The following is a 13,483-nucleotide window of genomic DNA, read 5'->3' on the forward strand; positions in this document are numbered from 1 at the left end:
TAACACAGCCACTGCATTTACTTCGACTCTATTACCATACAAATTGTTCAGCCTGCTTTTGAATTGCTTGTCTATTGATTAGACAGCAACCCATTAACACGTGCTATGATGACAGGAATTGCAAGAGTAGAGGTTTGAGCGTGTACCTTTTGTTTTATGATCATGTCATTGATTTCTTCGACATCTCCCACCGTGACAAGCTGAGACTTGATCACCCTATCCAGCAATGAAAGCCAGTCGGTCAGTTCCACCCAGGCCTTGTTGAAGTCAGCCAGAGCTGGGACATCCATGAGCAAAGAGGATGGCATGTCGAACTTTGTGAAGGATGTTTCCGTGGTAACGGGCATCTGTGTCACCACGGTAACTGCTTGCGGTGTGGTTGAAACTAAGGAAGAGAGAATAACATGTTCATCAGTGCAAGATCTTTCTGCTCTGCATTCTCATTTCTATGCACAATTTATCATTTCACTTCTGGAGAATTACTACAGAAATGCTTGGACTCAATACATTTGTTGCAAAGATTGGAGACAACAGGGAGGCAAACACAACCATTGTCAATTAGCTGTTTAATCAAAGTTCCGTAGCAAACATGCGATTGAACACTTTTATGTGCATCCAACAACTACTTTTTAATACCTCGATATAATTAACCTGAAGTCAAATCAAGTGAATCCTGAAATATCACACAAATTAGCCCATCATCTGTCACACAGGAATATTTAACTGCAGTTCCTCCTGCCATGCGTCAGAGCAGGTATAACCCTCGGTTTACAATAGCCATATGGCTTGGCTCGATATAGACCAGCAGCTGCTCTGGAGAACCTTACAATTTCATTTGAACATCAGATGCCATGTGATTAAAAAAAGTCTATTCTGCTCAACAAGTGGCAAGGCAACCAAGGTGTGTGGATACCACACTGGGAAATGAGATTTTAAGTCCAATGTAACCAGATCGCATCCTCTGAATCTTCGCTCCCACTCCAACTCAAACCAAAAACTCCAATACATAAACATGACTTAACTTGTAAAGCACTGAGACGCTGTGTTCGGCCTTGTGAAGGTACAGGAGCCTGAAAACGGTAAGGTCCAGGTTCATGAGCAGCTTCTTCCCAACAGCAGTCTGGCTAGTAAACACTACAACCTCCAACCAAGCTCCCAACCACAGAGACTTGGGGGCATTGTTTTTGTCTTTGCATTATTATTATTATTGTTTTTTTTCTATATTGAGCCTCTTTTTTTATTGTTTATCATGGTGTTTACCCAGTACTATGTATGAATATTGATTTCTCTAACCAAGTAACCCTTGCTTTTCCTCTCTATCTGTCCCTCTCCCATCCGAGTTCTCCGACTAGTTTCACCGTCCTCCTGATTAATTTAACTGTTTGTATGCCTTGTTGTCACCTTCCCCATAACCACCAATGAACTGTTCCACATTTCCCTGATCATCTGCTTTGATCTGCCCTTTTCACACCTTACATTCTCTCTGTATCCTTTGATATCTCTTGTTTTCCTCTCCACTGTCTCTCAGACTGAAGGGTGTCAACCCGAATTGTCACCCATTCCTTCTCTCGAGAGATGCTGTCTGTCTCGCTGAGTTACTCCAGCAATTTGTGTCTATCTTTGGTGTAAACCAGCATCTTCAGTTCCTTCCTACACATGTTTACATACAGGGGGAAATGTTGTGCTCCTGTTTCTGGATACATGACAATAAATACTTGTCTCTTGAAATTCAATGGTCACAGAGCACAGACTGGTCACACACTGCACAGAAGCAGGTTCTTTGGCCCAATATGTCCATGCTTACCATTGCACTTATCTATACTCGTTGCACTTACCTCCATTTGAACTGTAGCCTTGACTAGTTAAGATAATGCTTAAATATTGTGACTTACTGCCTCCATTACCTCCTTAGGCAGCATGTTTGAGATTCTGCCCACTTCCTGTGCGAACTAATTTCCTTCAGATCCCCTCTAAACCTCTAATTTTATTCCTGACCCTCATTGTTTGAGACACCCTGATGAAGGAAAATAAATCTTATGATCCACCCCCTCGTTGTATACCTGCATCAGGTCACCTCTTGCTCCAGGGAAAACAAACCTGACCTGACCTACCCCGTCTCTTGTTCTCACTTAAGTGCTCCAATCCAGGCAAGATCCTGAGGAATCTCCTCTGCAACCTCACCAATGCACTCACATCCTTCCTATCGTGTGGTGACCAGAACTGCACACAATATTGCTTGTGCAAAACCAATGTTTTATAAAGTTAGAACATGGCCTCCCTGCTCTTTATGTTGATTGCCACAGCTGATAAGCGAAGGCAAGCTTCCCCTGTGAATTCTTCATCACACCAATCTCCCTGTGCTGTTACTTTCAGAGATCTACAGACATACACCAATAACCCTGTGCTCATCAACACTCATTTGGGCTCCACCATTTTCTGTGCATTTCCTCCCCTAATTTGACATCCCAAAAAAAAGCAATTGCCAGAACTGAAGCATATCTGCCATTCTTCTGTCCAAATTTCTGGCTGACTAATATAATGTGATAGTCAAAGGGATTCCTCTTAGTCATTTAAACTTTCACGTCATCTTCATGGTATTCATCATTTCCAGTATCAGAAATATAATGAACTGGCAGAACAAGGCACATGAATATGGAAGAAAGACAGAGTGCTGGAGTAACTCAGTGGCACAGGCAGCATCTCTGGAGAGAAGGAATGGGTGACGTTTCACAGAGTGCTGGAGTAACTCAGTGGCACAGGCAGCATCTCTGGAGAGAAGGAATGGGTGACGTTTCACAGAGTGCTGGAGTAACTCAGTGGCACAGGCAGCATCTCTGGAGAGAAGGAATGGGTGACGTTTCACAGAGTGCTGGAGTAACTCAGCGGGACAGGCAGCATCTCTGGAGAGAAGGAATGGGTGACGTCTCAGGTTGAGACCCTTCTTCAGAATGACAAGGCTCAACATTTGGAGCAAACACCAGTCACCTCAAGGTTTTCCAGACAAACGTCTTAATTTGCTTTTAGTTATTACCATTAACGCCACGTAATTCAGAGAGGGGTTGAGGGTAGTGGGGAGTATGTCCTGCTGCTGAAGGACTGCTGACATTTGAGAGCACGAGGCCGAGAGTAACCTAACTGATAGAAGAGGCCCTTAATCCACGATCCTCAGCAATTTCATACATCATAAAGGAAGTGAGGTACCATTGATGGAAGCAAGGGGCTCAGAGAGATTTGGGAGAGCTGCTCAAGCAGATTAAGCGGGGAGTCATCAAGCAGATTATTGTGAGGTGCATCAAGATAAAGAGTTTGCAAAATGTTCAGACTGCTACTGTTGGTGGACGTACCAGATGATCAGGTGGGGCATCACCAGCAAGGTCTGATGAGAGTGGGGTTTAGTTGAGTGTAGTTTTGTTTAGTTTACCAAGGTACAGTGAAAAGCTTGGTGGTTCAATCAGTAATGAATGGCATTTAAAGGCCACACTTAATCTGGATGTGGATGGAATCTTGGACTCTTGGCAGTAACTCAGCATTTAAACAATGCTGGAACAAGCCTGAAATTCTCCCACAGAGCTTCTTCAGTGTTCTTGTGCGCATTATACACACACAGCAATGTGTGAGCGATGTCAAACGAACACTGTGCCACATCTGATGCCACCACCTGTAACTTCCATCACAATGTCACAATATCACAATGCAAAAATGTGATGGAAACCGTTTTCACAAGTTCACATTCACAAGTTATAGGAGTAGAATGAGCCCATTCGGAGCATCGAGTCCACTCTGCCATTCAACCATGGCTGATCTCTGCCTCCTAATCCTATTTTTCTGCCATCTCCCTATAACCCATGACATCCGTTCTAATCAAGAATTTGCCTTAAAAATATCCACCGACTTGGCCTCCACTGCCCTCTGTGGCAATGAGTTCCACAAATTAACCACCCTCTGACTAAAGAAGTTCCTCCTCACCTCCTTTCTAAAAGAGCGCCCATTAATTCTGAGGTTATGACCTCTGGTCCTACTCTCCCAGCAGTGGAAACATCCTCTCTACATCCACTCTATCCGGGCCTTTCATTATTCTGTAAGTTTCAATGAGGTCCCCCTCATCCTTCTAAACACTAGTGAGGGGGGATCTTATTGAAACATATAAGATAATTAGGGGATTGGACACGTTAGAGGCAGGAAACATGTTCCCAATGTTGGGGGAGTCCAGAACAAGGGGCCACAGTTTAAGAATAAGGGGTAGGCCATTTAGAACAGAGATGAGGAAGAACATTTTCAGTCAGAGAGTGGTGAAGGTGTGGAATTCTCTGCCTCAGAAGGCAGTGGAGGCCAGTTCGTTGGATGCTTTCAAGAGAGAGCTGGATAGAGCTCTTAAGGATAGCGGAGTGAGGGGGTATGGGGAGAAGGCAGGAACGGGGTACTGATTGAGAGTGATCAGCCATGATCGCATTGAATGGCGGTGCTGGCTCGAAGGGCTGAATGGCCTACTCCTGCACCTATTGTCTATTGTCTATTGTCTATAGTATAGGCCCAGTGCTGCCAAACGCTCATCATATGCTAACCCACTCATTCCTGGAATCATTCTTGTAAACCTCCTCTGGACCCTCTCCAGAGCCAACACTTCTTTTCTCAGACATGGGGCCCAAATTTGCTCACAGTACAAATTTCCTCACAGTACTCCAATTTTGCTCCTCCCCAAGAATTGCTCTCCAACCCCAAAGGATTTACTGGAACTGATTTAAGGAACGGGATTGGTGAGGGTCTGGGCTGACTTGTTAGCTTGACCACTGTCCGAGAGTCAGATGGATGGCAGGGTTCTCCACCAGATCCACAAGACGGAGCAGAAGTCCATTTCTGTAGCAAGAAGGAACTGCAGATGCTGGTTGACAAAAAAAGACACAAAATGCTGGAAGAACTCAGCATCAGGCACCTTCTCTGGAGAACATGGATAGGCGACGTTTCAGGCCGGGATCCTTCTTCAGACGTTTCGGGTCGGGTCCATTTCTAACCCGACCCAGCATCCTAGACTAAGCCAACTAGCCTGGAACCCAGTGCCCTATCTGAGCTTCTGATACCCACAAAGAGCTATCCAAACCAATGCTAAGATATTTAATTTGTTGAATTGTCTTTTACTATTTCTATCTCTCTGATCGCTTGTTAGCATACAAAGGTCTCTGGACATCATGGCTGGCACGCGGAGGATTGTGCTATTGAAGTATGGCATGGATCCAACATAATCTCGACCTTAAGCAAAACATAATGTGCTGGAGGAACTCAGCGGGTCAGGCAATACCTGTGGAGGGAATGGGCAAGCAACATTTTGGGTCGGGACTTTTCTTCAGACTGATTGTAGTGGGGGGGAAGAAAGCTGGGAAAGAGAGAAGGGGAAGGACAAAATGTATAGGAAGGAACTGCAGATGCTGGTTTAAATCGAAGATAGGCACAAAGTGCTGGAGTAACTCAGCGGGACAGGCAGCATCTCTGGAGAGAAGGAATGGGTGATGTTTCGGGTCAAGACCCTTCTTCAGACTAGTCAAGGAAAAGGGAAATGAGAGATATGGATGATGATGTAGAGATATAGCACAATGAATGAGATAGGCCAAAAAGTAACGATGATAAAGGAAACTGTTGTTAGCTGTTTGTTGGGTGAAAACAAGTAACTGGCACGCGATGGCTGAATAGATGAGGGACATGGGAGAGATGAATGGCAGATGGACCTTCACTCAAGTTCATTAACAAACACAGCAGCTAGGTGCTCTTGAGTAAAGATTCATTTTCCGGTCAGCAGTTCCGTTAAAATCAACAAAATGTTTGATGCTGTTTTTCTCAATTTCCAAGGGCATCATCCACAGAGGGCTGTTAGCAGCTGAAGCACTATTCCCCAGTCAAGTAGAAAATTGAAAAATATAAATAAACACAATGCAATAATCAATGTTCATATTCACTCCACAAAGATCTAGATTAAGTCACTGAAGTACCCATTGGAATGTAAAAAAACATCTGTCTCAACAGCATCTGATCTGTCCAAATCAATATGAAGAATCGTTCTTCTCACTTAGAATATAATGGAAAAAAAATCATTTTAAAGCTTTTAAGATCATTTCAGTTGCAATTTCTACCATTCACCTCTGTGTAACTGGCTAAATTCTGACAAGCACATAAACATGGTATGTCAGCCCAACTTACACATACCAACCAAAATGCTCCACCTAAGTTAGTCCCATTCACCCGCCTTTGGCCCATATCCCCCTAATATATTTGGAGGAGTGTGACAAGATCTTGAGGAAGTGTTTGTCCCCACAATAACTTGACTGGCCAACCGTACTGTAAACGCACAAATCTATAAGGTGGCAAAAGTTTAATATCGCAGCGTTGCCTGACAGAACCAAGGAACTGCGAACACACAAGCTGTGAGAAAATGGTGAGAAAGAGCCAAGAACAGGTGTGGTTGCTTCTCTTCTCTAACCATGCCATTCTGTATCTGACCTCCTGATGCTTTTGATTGTCTGTAAGCTGAAATTTTCCCAAAACTGTCATGAAATAGATTCCTATCACTTGAATATTTTTAGAAATACTAACAAGTTCACACAAGACATTTCATGTTGCTTTATATCTCTCCCTCTGGCTTTGCATTTCACACCTCTTATCTCCTATCTGATGGTCTTCAGTCTTTATATCATCTCTCGCCTTTGTCCATGGTGGCACAATGGCGAAGCGGCAGAGAGCCAGAGACCCGGGTTCGTTCCTGACTATGGGTGCTTTCTGCACGGAGTTTGTACGTTCTCCCTGTGACCACATGGTATTTCCCTCAGTGCTCTGGTTTCCTCCCACACTCCAAAGGCATACAGGTTCGTCAGTTAATTGGTTTCGGTAAAAATTGTGACGTTGTCCCTCGTGTGCAGGATAGTGCTAGTGTACGGGGATCGCTGGTTGGCATGGACTCGGTGGGCTGAAGGGGCTGTGCCAATGCTGCATCTCTGAACCAAAGTAAACAAAATTACCCGAGCACCATCTGCTTTGATCAGTCGTTTTCACACCTCACCCTTCCATATCTCTAGTCTCCCTCTCCCCTGACTCTGAAGAAGGGTCTCGACCCGAAACGTCACCCATTCCAGAGATGCTGCCTGTCCTGCTGAGTTACTCCAGTATTTTGTGTCCATCTTCAGTGTAAACCAGCATCTACAGTTCCTTCCTACACGAAAATCACCCAAAGGTCCCTCTGTGTATTAATGCTGTTAAGGGTCTTGCCATTAACTGGATACTTTCGTCTTACATTTGACCTCCCACCTCAGATTTGTAAAATCTACTGTAAATTTGGATTGGCAAGAGATGTACCAAGAGTTTTCTTCACCATTTATCAGATCCTGGGTTTGGCTGACCTTAAATTTGATTTTTAGTCAAGACAATTCACCCAAAGTCTGGCATTTTGTTCACAGTTGCAATTCTATAGAGCTTCATTTTTTTTGGAAAGATGAAAGATACTTGGAGGATCATCATTCATACACCAGGAGGAACAAAACAATGAGGCGGCACGGTAGCGCAGCGGTAGAGTTGCTGCTTTACAGCGAATGCAGCGCCGGAGACTCAGGTTCGATCCTGACTACGGGTGCTGCACTGTAAGGAGTTTGTACGTTCTCCCCGTGACCTGCGTGGGTTTTCTCCGAGATCTTCGGTTTGCTCCCACACTCCAAAGACGTACAGGTATGTAGGTTAATTGACTGGGTAAATGTAAAAATTGTCCCTAGAGGGTGTAGAATAGTGTTAGTGTACGGGGATCGCTGGGCGGCACGGACTTGGTGGGCCGAAAAGGCCTGTTTCCGGCTGTATATATATGATATGATATGATATGATATGATATAACAATGTGCCATTATAAATCTCCCGAGGTGTGCTAGCTGCCCTGATCTTGGATTCATGAAATGAGCAGTGAGAATGGAGAAAGCTGGAAGAGAGGTGGGGGTGGGTCAAAGCCAGGCAAGTGATAGGTGGATACAGAGGAGATGGGGCATTGATTGGCAGACAATTGGACAAAGGCAAGAGAAAAACAAAAAGTGCGAGATTAGAAGATGATAGAAGACGGGTGAAATGTGAAGGCAGGTGGAAGGCGGACAGTGGGATGGGGAAAGGGAGAAATGGGTGCCTATCCAGATGGGACAAAGCCAGGGAAGAGAGGGAAAAGGTGGGGGAGGGGGAAATAGTATCACTTCAATGTTTGGCTGCCTAGCTCACAAGTTCAAAGAGACTGGAACCCCAAGATACACTGTGTGAAGATCCTTTCTGCACGACTGGTCTTAATGATATGTATGAACTCTTACATACATCGACACAAAAGGCTGGAGTAATTCAGCGGGACAGGCAACGTCTCTGGGGAGAAGGAATGGGTGACGCTTCAGGTCAAGACCCTTCTTCACCCGAAATGTCCCCCATTCCTTCTCTCCAGAGATGCTGCCTGTCCCACAGACTTACTCTGGCATTTTGTGTCTATCTTTGGTTTAAACCGGCATCTGCAGTTCCTTCATACACAACTCGTACACACATGTTTGATTGGGGTACAAGCTATTTCTGTCAGGTAACATAGGAGATTCTGATTTTTATATTTGACCCTAATATCACCATCAATCGTGGCCCAAGTGTACCCCAATCACTGAAATAACATTCTCACCTTCTGTGTGAGTGAGGTAACATAAACCAGTGACTTTGAAGAGTTTAAAGATCGAGGTTGCATTGTCGAATTAATCAAATGTAATCAGTAAGACTCCATTTCCCTCCAATCGAAACCTCCACCTTCTCAGCTCACCACAACAAAAACACAGCAGGAAATATTCCATTTCATATTAAAATATTCCGTCCCTCACTTTAATGAAACAGGAAATATGTTAACGCAGGCCCTTTTCAGATCCAATCTCTTCTACGACGCATATTTTGAATGGTTACCTTTAGTTTATTACTGACTCATTCATCGAGGTACAGCGGAAAGCTTTTGTCTTCAATGCTATCCAGTAAAAGACTACGTGAATATCAACAAGCCATTCGCAGTGCAAAGATCAAGGACAAAGGGTAGAATATTTAATGCAAAGATATAACATTGAAATCCAATAAGTCCCATTAAAGAAAGTGCAAAGGTCTTCATGAAGTACATGGGAGGTCAGGGCCGCACTGCAGCTGATGAGAGGACCGTTCCATTGCATGAGAACAGCTGGGAAGAAACTGTTCCCGAATCTGGAGCTTCAGGTTATTTTTAATATTTGGCTGAAAGCTCTATTATGCAAGTTTATATTTCAGCTTGTATCTCTGGTTAGTGAAATTGGGAGAAAAAAAACCTCAATAGACTAGATCCTGACCTTGAAAACCATTCATCAAATGTGTATGATTCAATTTGAAGTCTCACAAGTGAATGCTAAAACGTGCATCTCCTCGAAGCAGGAGATTCATTACAAGTTAAAATTAGTCTTTTGACTTTTTTATTCAAGGTGGGTCTATTGAATTCTGTTTACTGCCAGAATCTTTGGTGTCACTAAAGGGCCTGTCCCACTTAGGCGATTTTAAGGCGACTGTCGGTGACTAGGCTGTCGCCGACAGTTCGCCGGGGTGTCGCGTGCATGATCGTGAGGAGTCTTCCAAAAATCGCAGTAGATCTCGGCGCGTCGCTGAGAAATCAAACGGTTTGAAAATCTCTCGGCGACAGCTGGCTTGTCGCCAGGTATCGTTGCTTATTGCGGGCGCTGTCACATGCTGTCCCCAGGTTTGATAGGTTCTCTTAGATGCATTTAGAAGCACATAATATTAAAATAAGTAAAGTCATTTCAAAATACCATAAAATGCTTGTGTTTAACCAATTTATTTACCGTCAGGACATGTGACAGGTAGATTGGAGGCGACAGTTTGACGGTCAGGTAAGCGTGGAAATTTCCGTGATGTTTTTGGCCTCAGCCATTACATTTAAAGTGGGCTCCAAACCCAGATATGCAACCCAGAAACCAGATATGCATCTCCCTTACATTTTCAAAGAATGCCCACACACTTTTCACAAAAATCCACTGAACCACTTTTTAAATTATTTTTTTAAATACAGCTATTAGTAAACTGGAAGTAAATCCGGTTTATTCCTTGTTACAGTGAAGCTTGGTTTTTAAGTAACCCATACAAGGTGTTATAGTTCAAAACTCTCAAGTACTTACCGACTTGTCGGTGATTTCAATAGAAAATAGACAATAAACAATAGGTGCAGGAGGAGGCCATTCGGCCCCTTGAGCCCGCACCACCATTCAATGTGATCATGACTGATCATTCTCAATCGGTACCCTGTTCCTGCCTTCTCCCCATACCTCTTGACTCAGCTATCCTTGAGCTCTATCTAGCTCTCTCCTGAATGCATTCAGAGAATTGGCCTCCACTGCCTTCTGAGGCAGTGAATTCCACAGATTTACAACTCTGACTGAAAAAGTTTTTCCTCATCTCCGTTCTAAATGGCCTACCCCTTACTCTTAAACTGTGGGCCCTGGTTCTGGACTCCCCCAACATTGGGAACATGCTATCTGCCTCTAACGTGTCCAACCCCTTAATAATCTTATATGTTTAGATAAGATCCCCTCTCATCATTCTAAATTCCAGTGTATACAAGCCTAGTCGCTCCAGCCTTTCAACATAGGACAGTCCCGCCATTCTGGGAATTAACCTAGTAAACCTACGCTGCACGCCCTCAATAGCAAGAATATCCTTCCTCAAATTTGGAGACCAAAACTGCACACAGTACTCCAGGTGCGGTCTCACTAGGGTCCTGTACAACTGCAGAAGGACCACTTTGCTCCTATACTCAACTCCTCTTGTTATGTAGGCTAACATTCCATTGGCTTTCTTCACTGCCTGCTGTACCTGCATGCTTCCTTTCAGTGACTGATGCACTAGGACACCCAGATCTCGTACGTCTCCTTTTCCTAACTTGACACCATTCAGATAATAATCTGCCTTCCTATTCTTACCACCAAAGTGGATAACCTCACACTTATCTACATTAAACTGCATCTGTCCAAGTCACCCTGCAACCTCATAGCAAGTTCCTCACAGTTCACACTACCACCCAGCTTTGTATCATCTGCAAATTTGCTAATGGTACTTTTAATCCCTTCATCCAAGTCATTAATGTATATTGTAAATAGCTGCGGTCCAGCACCGAGCCTTGCGGTACCCCACTAGTCACTGCCTGCCATTCTGAAAGGGACCCATTTATCCCCACTCTTTGCTTTCTGTCTGCCAACCAATTTTCTATCCATGTCAGTACCCTACCCCCAATACCATGTGCTCTAATTTTGCCCACTAATCTCCTATGTGGGACCTTGTCGAAGACTTTCTGAAAGTCGAGGTACACCACATCCACCGGCTCTCCCTTGTCAATTTTCCTAGTTACATCCTCAAAAAATTCCAGAAGATTAGTCAAGCATGATTTCCCCTTCGTAAATCCATGCTGACTCGGAACGATCCTGTTACTGCTATCCAAATGCTCCGCAATTTCGTCTTTTATAATTGACTCCAGCATCTTCTCCACCACTGATGTCAGACTAACTGGTCTATAATTTCCCGTTTTCTCTCTCCCTCCTTTCAGCGAAAACCAGGACGCCGGAGAAGCATTGACAGCGTGGGAATTTTCGCGATGTTTCAGAAGACGCTGTAATCTCGACCTGACTTGGCATTGTCGTGGTCATTGTCGTTAGGCAAAAGAAAAGTTTGGCGATCTGCTACGACTTTGACAGTCACCGGCAGTCGCCAAAATGATTGCCTAAGTGGGACAGGCCCTTGACTTTGATGTCTACTTTCATTTAAAGCTTTAATCTATTTGAAGAGATTCCACATTACTTTATTCTTCATTGTTAATATGAAATATAAATCAGTAATGCTATTCGATTATACCTTCTATAAACTCTTCGAAGATAGACACAAAATGCTGGAGTAACTCAGGCAGCATCTCTGGAGAGAAGGAATGGGAGACGTTTTGGGTCGAGACCCTTCTTCAGTCTTTATCTTGAAAGTACATTGGTTCATTATTTAGAATGTTAATGGTGGAGAAGGAGTGAATAAGAGACTGGTATAGACTGAAGAAGGATCTCATCCCGAAACATCACCCATTCCTTTTCTCCAGAGATGCTGCCTGTCCCGCTGAGTTACTCCAGCATTTTGTGTCTATCTTCGGATTAAACTAGCATCTGCAGTTCCTTCCTACACATTTTATAAACACTTTGATCTCGGTTGCTAGTATTGCTACCATTTGGAATATGATAGTGTATAAAAGTCCAATAATCTTTTGTCCAATTGTTCAGAAATCCTGATGGTTCAGCACCTAGTTCATTGAGTGCAGTTTTCACGACCTCTTTACACTCACCGTGACCCTGCGTTTCTACACTTCCTTTAAACTGTCTGGATTCCCATTTCCCCGACTCTCTTTCAAGTTTACCAGATACGTTAGAGATGTAATGATATGACTATGCAATCTTTTTAAAAAAATGGGAATTACAACTCTGTGGAATTTTAATTGGTGTTATATTCAATAAAATCTGGCAGTCTGACATGAATAATGGTGGATTATCAGTTTCAATGTACTATTCCTTGCAACAAAGATATTCGGGACTGTGGCTATTTGGGCCGACACCAGTAGCTTATTCACTCCTCCTCCTCCATTGACATTCTGAATAATGAACCAATGTATATTCAAGATAAAGCTAATTGTGAAATAATCTTTGGTGACCAGTATTGATTTGCCTGCAGTGCATTGTGTGCAGCTGTTTGTTTCTGTCACTCCCATTTAGTCAAAATACTGAGAATGCCACGAGACAATACAACATGCAATTATTTATTTCAAATCAGCTGCTCCTGGCATTGAAGCCACAGCCCATTCAATGTACCAACGGTGCTACTTTTATTTGCAATCTGGAGTAAACAGCAATATCAATATAGTAGACAGATTTAAAGCTGCATTATTTTTCTCATTAAACTGATAACCTAGAAACTATCGATACCGCTGCCTAAAATAACAGATAACAAGCATATCATGCCACTGCATTGAACATTCATTTAAAGAATCTTCCTGACTAGACTTTGCCCACTGATTTGGCATTGACAAAAATCCATTTAAGATAAACAGGCTGCGACTAGGCAGAAGAATTTCACATAAATATTTTAAGCATTTGTCTTGTCTTGTCTTGTCTTAAGCCAATGTCAGCAACAGACATTTCTAAGATCCCATCTAACCTAATTTCTAGGTCTTTTATGAAAACAATTGTCTTAAAATTTACCATAATACAATTTTAAAAATGTTGCACTGAAACTCCATTGTTCATTAACTATTGTACCTTAAATCACTTGTCTATTCTGCAGCATGGATCTCTTTCAGATCATAGCAATAGCATGAACATTAAAACAATGCTCAGTCTCTCAGAGTGGCTGTGATTGTTCTCAGAGTGGCTGTGACAGCCTGAAGGCCAATTAAAAGTGG

At 43.2% G+C, this 13,483-nt stretch overlaps 1 protein-coding gene across 9 annotated transcripts in view; it reads right to left on the bottom strand.

The window, feature by feature from the left end:
- The window catches only part of dmd (dystrophin), a 1,595,363-nt gene that overhangs the window by 426,826 nt on the left and 1,155,054 nt on the right, over positions 1–13,483 (bottom strand). For all 9 annotated transcript variants that reach the window (XM_078408877.1, XM_078408870.1, XM_078408878.1 and 6 more), the window contains one exon: positions 147–385. In XM_078408877.1, the coding sequence (XP_078265003.1) occupies positions 147–385 (239 nt within the window). The remainder of the gene's footprint in view (positions 1–146; positions 386–13,483) is intronic.

Source organism: Rhinoraja longicauda, chromosome 12, assembly GCF_053455715.1.
Source record: "Rhinoraja longicauda isolate Sanriku21f chromosome 12, sRhiLon1.1, whole genome shotgun sequence".
Lineage (NCBI taxonomy): Eukaryota > Metazoa > Chordata > Chondrichthyes > Rajiformes > Arhynchobatidae > Rhinoraja > Rhinoraja longicauda.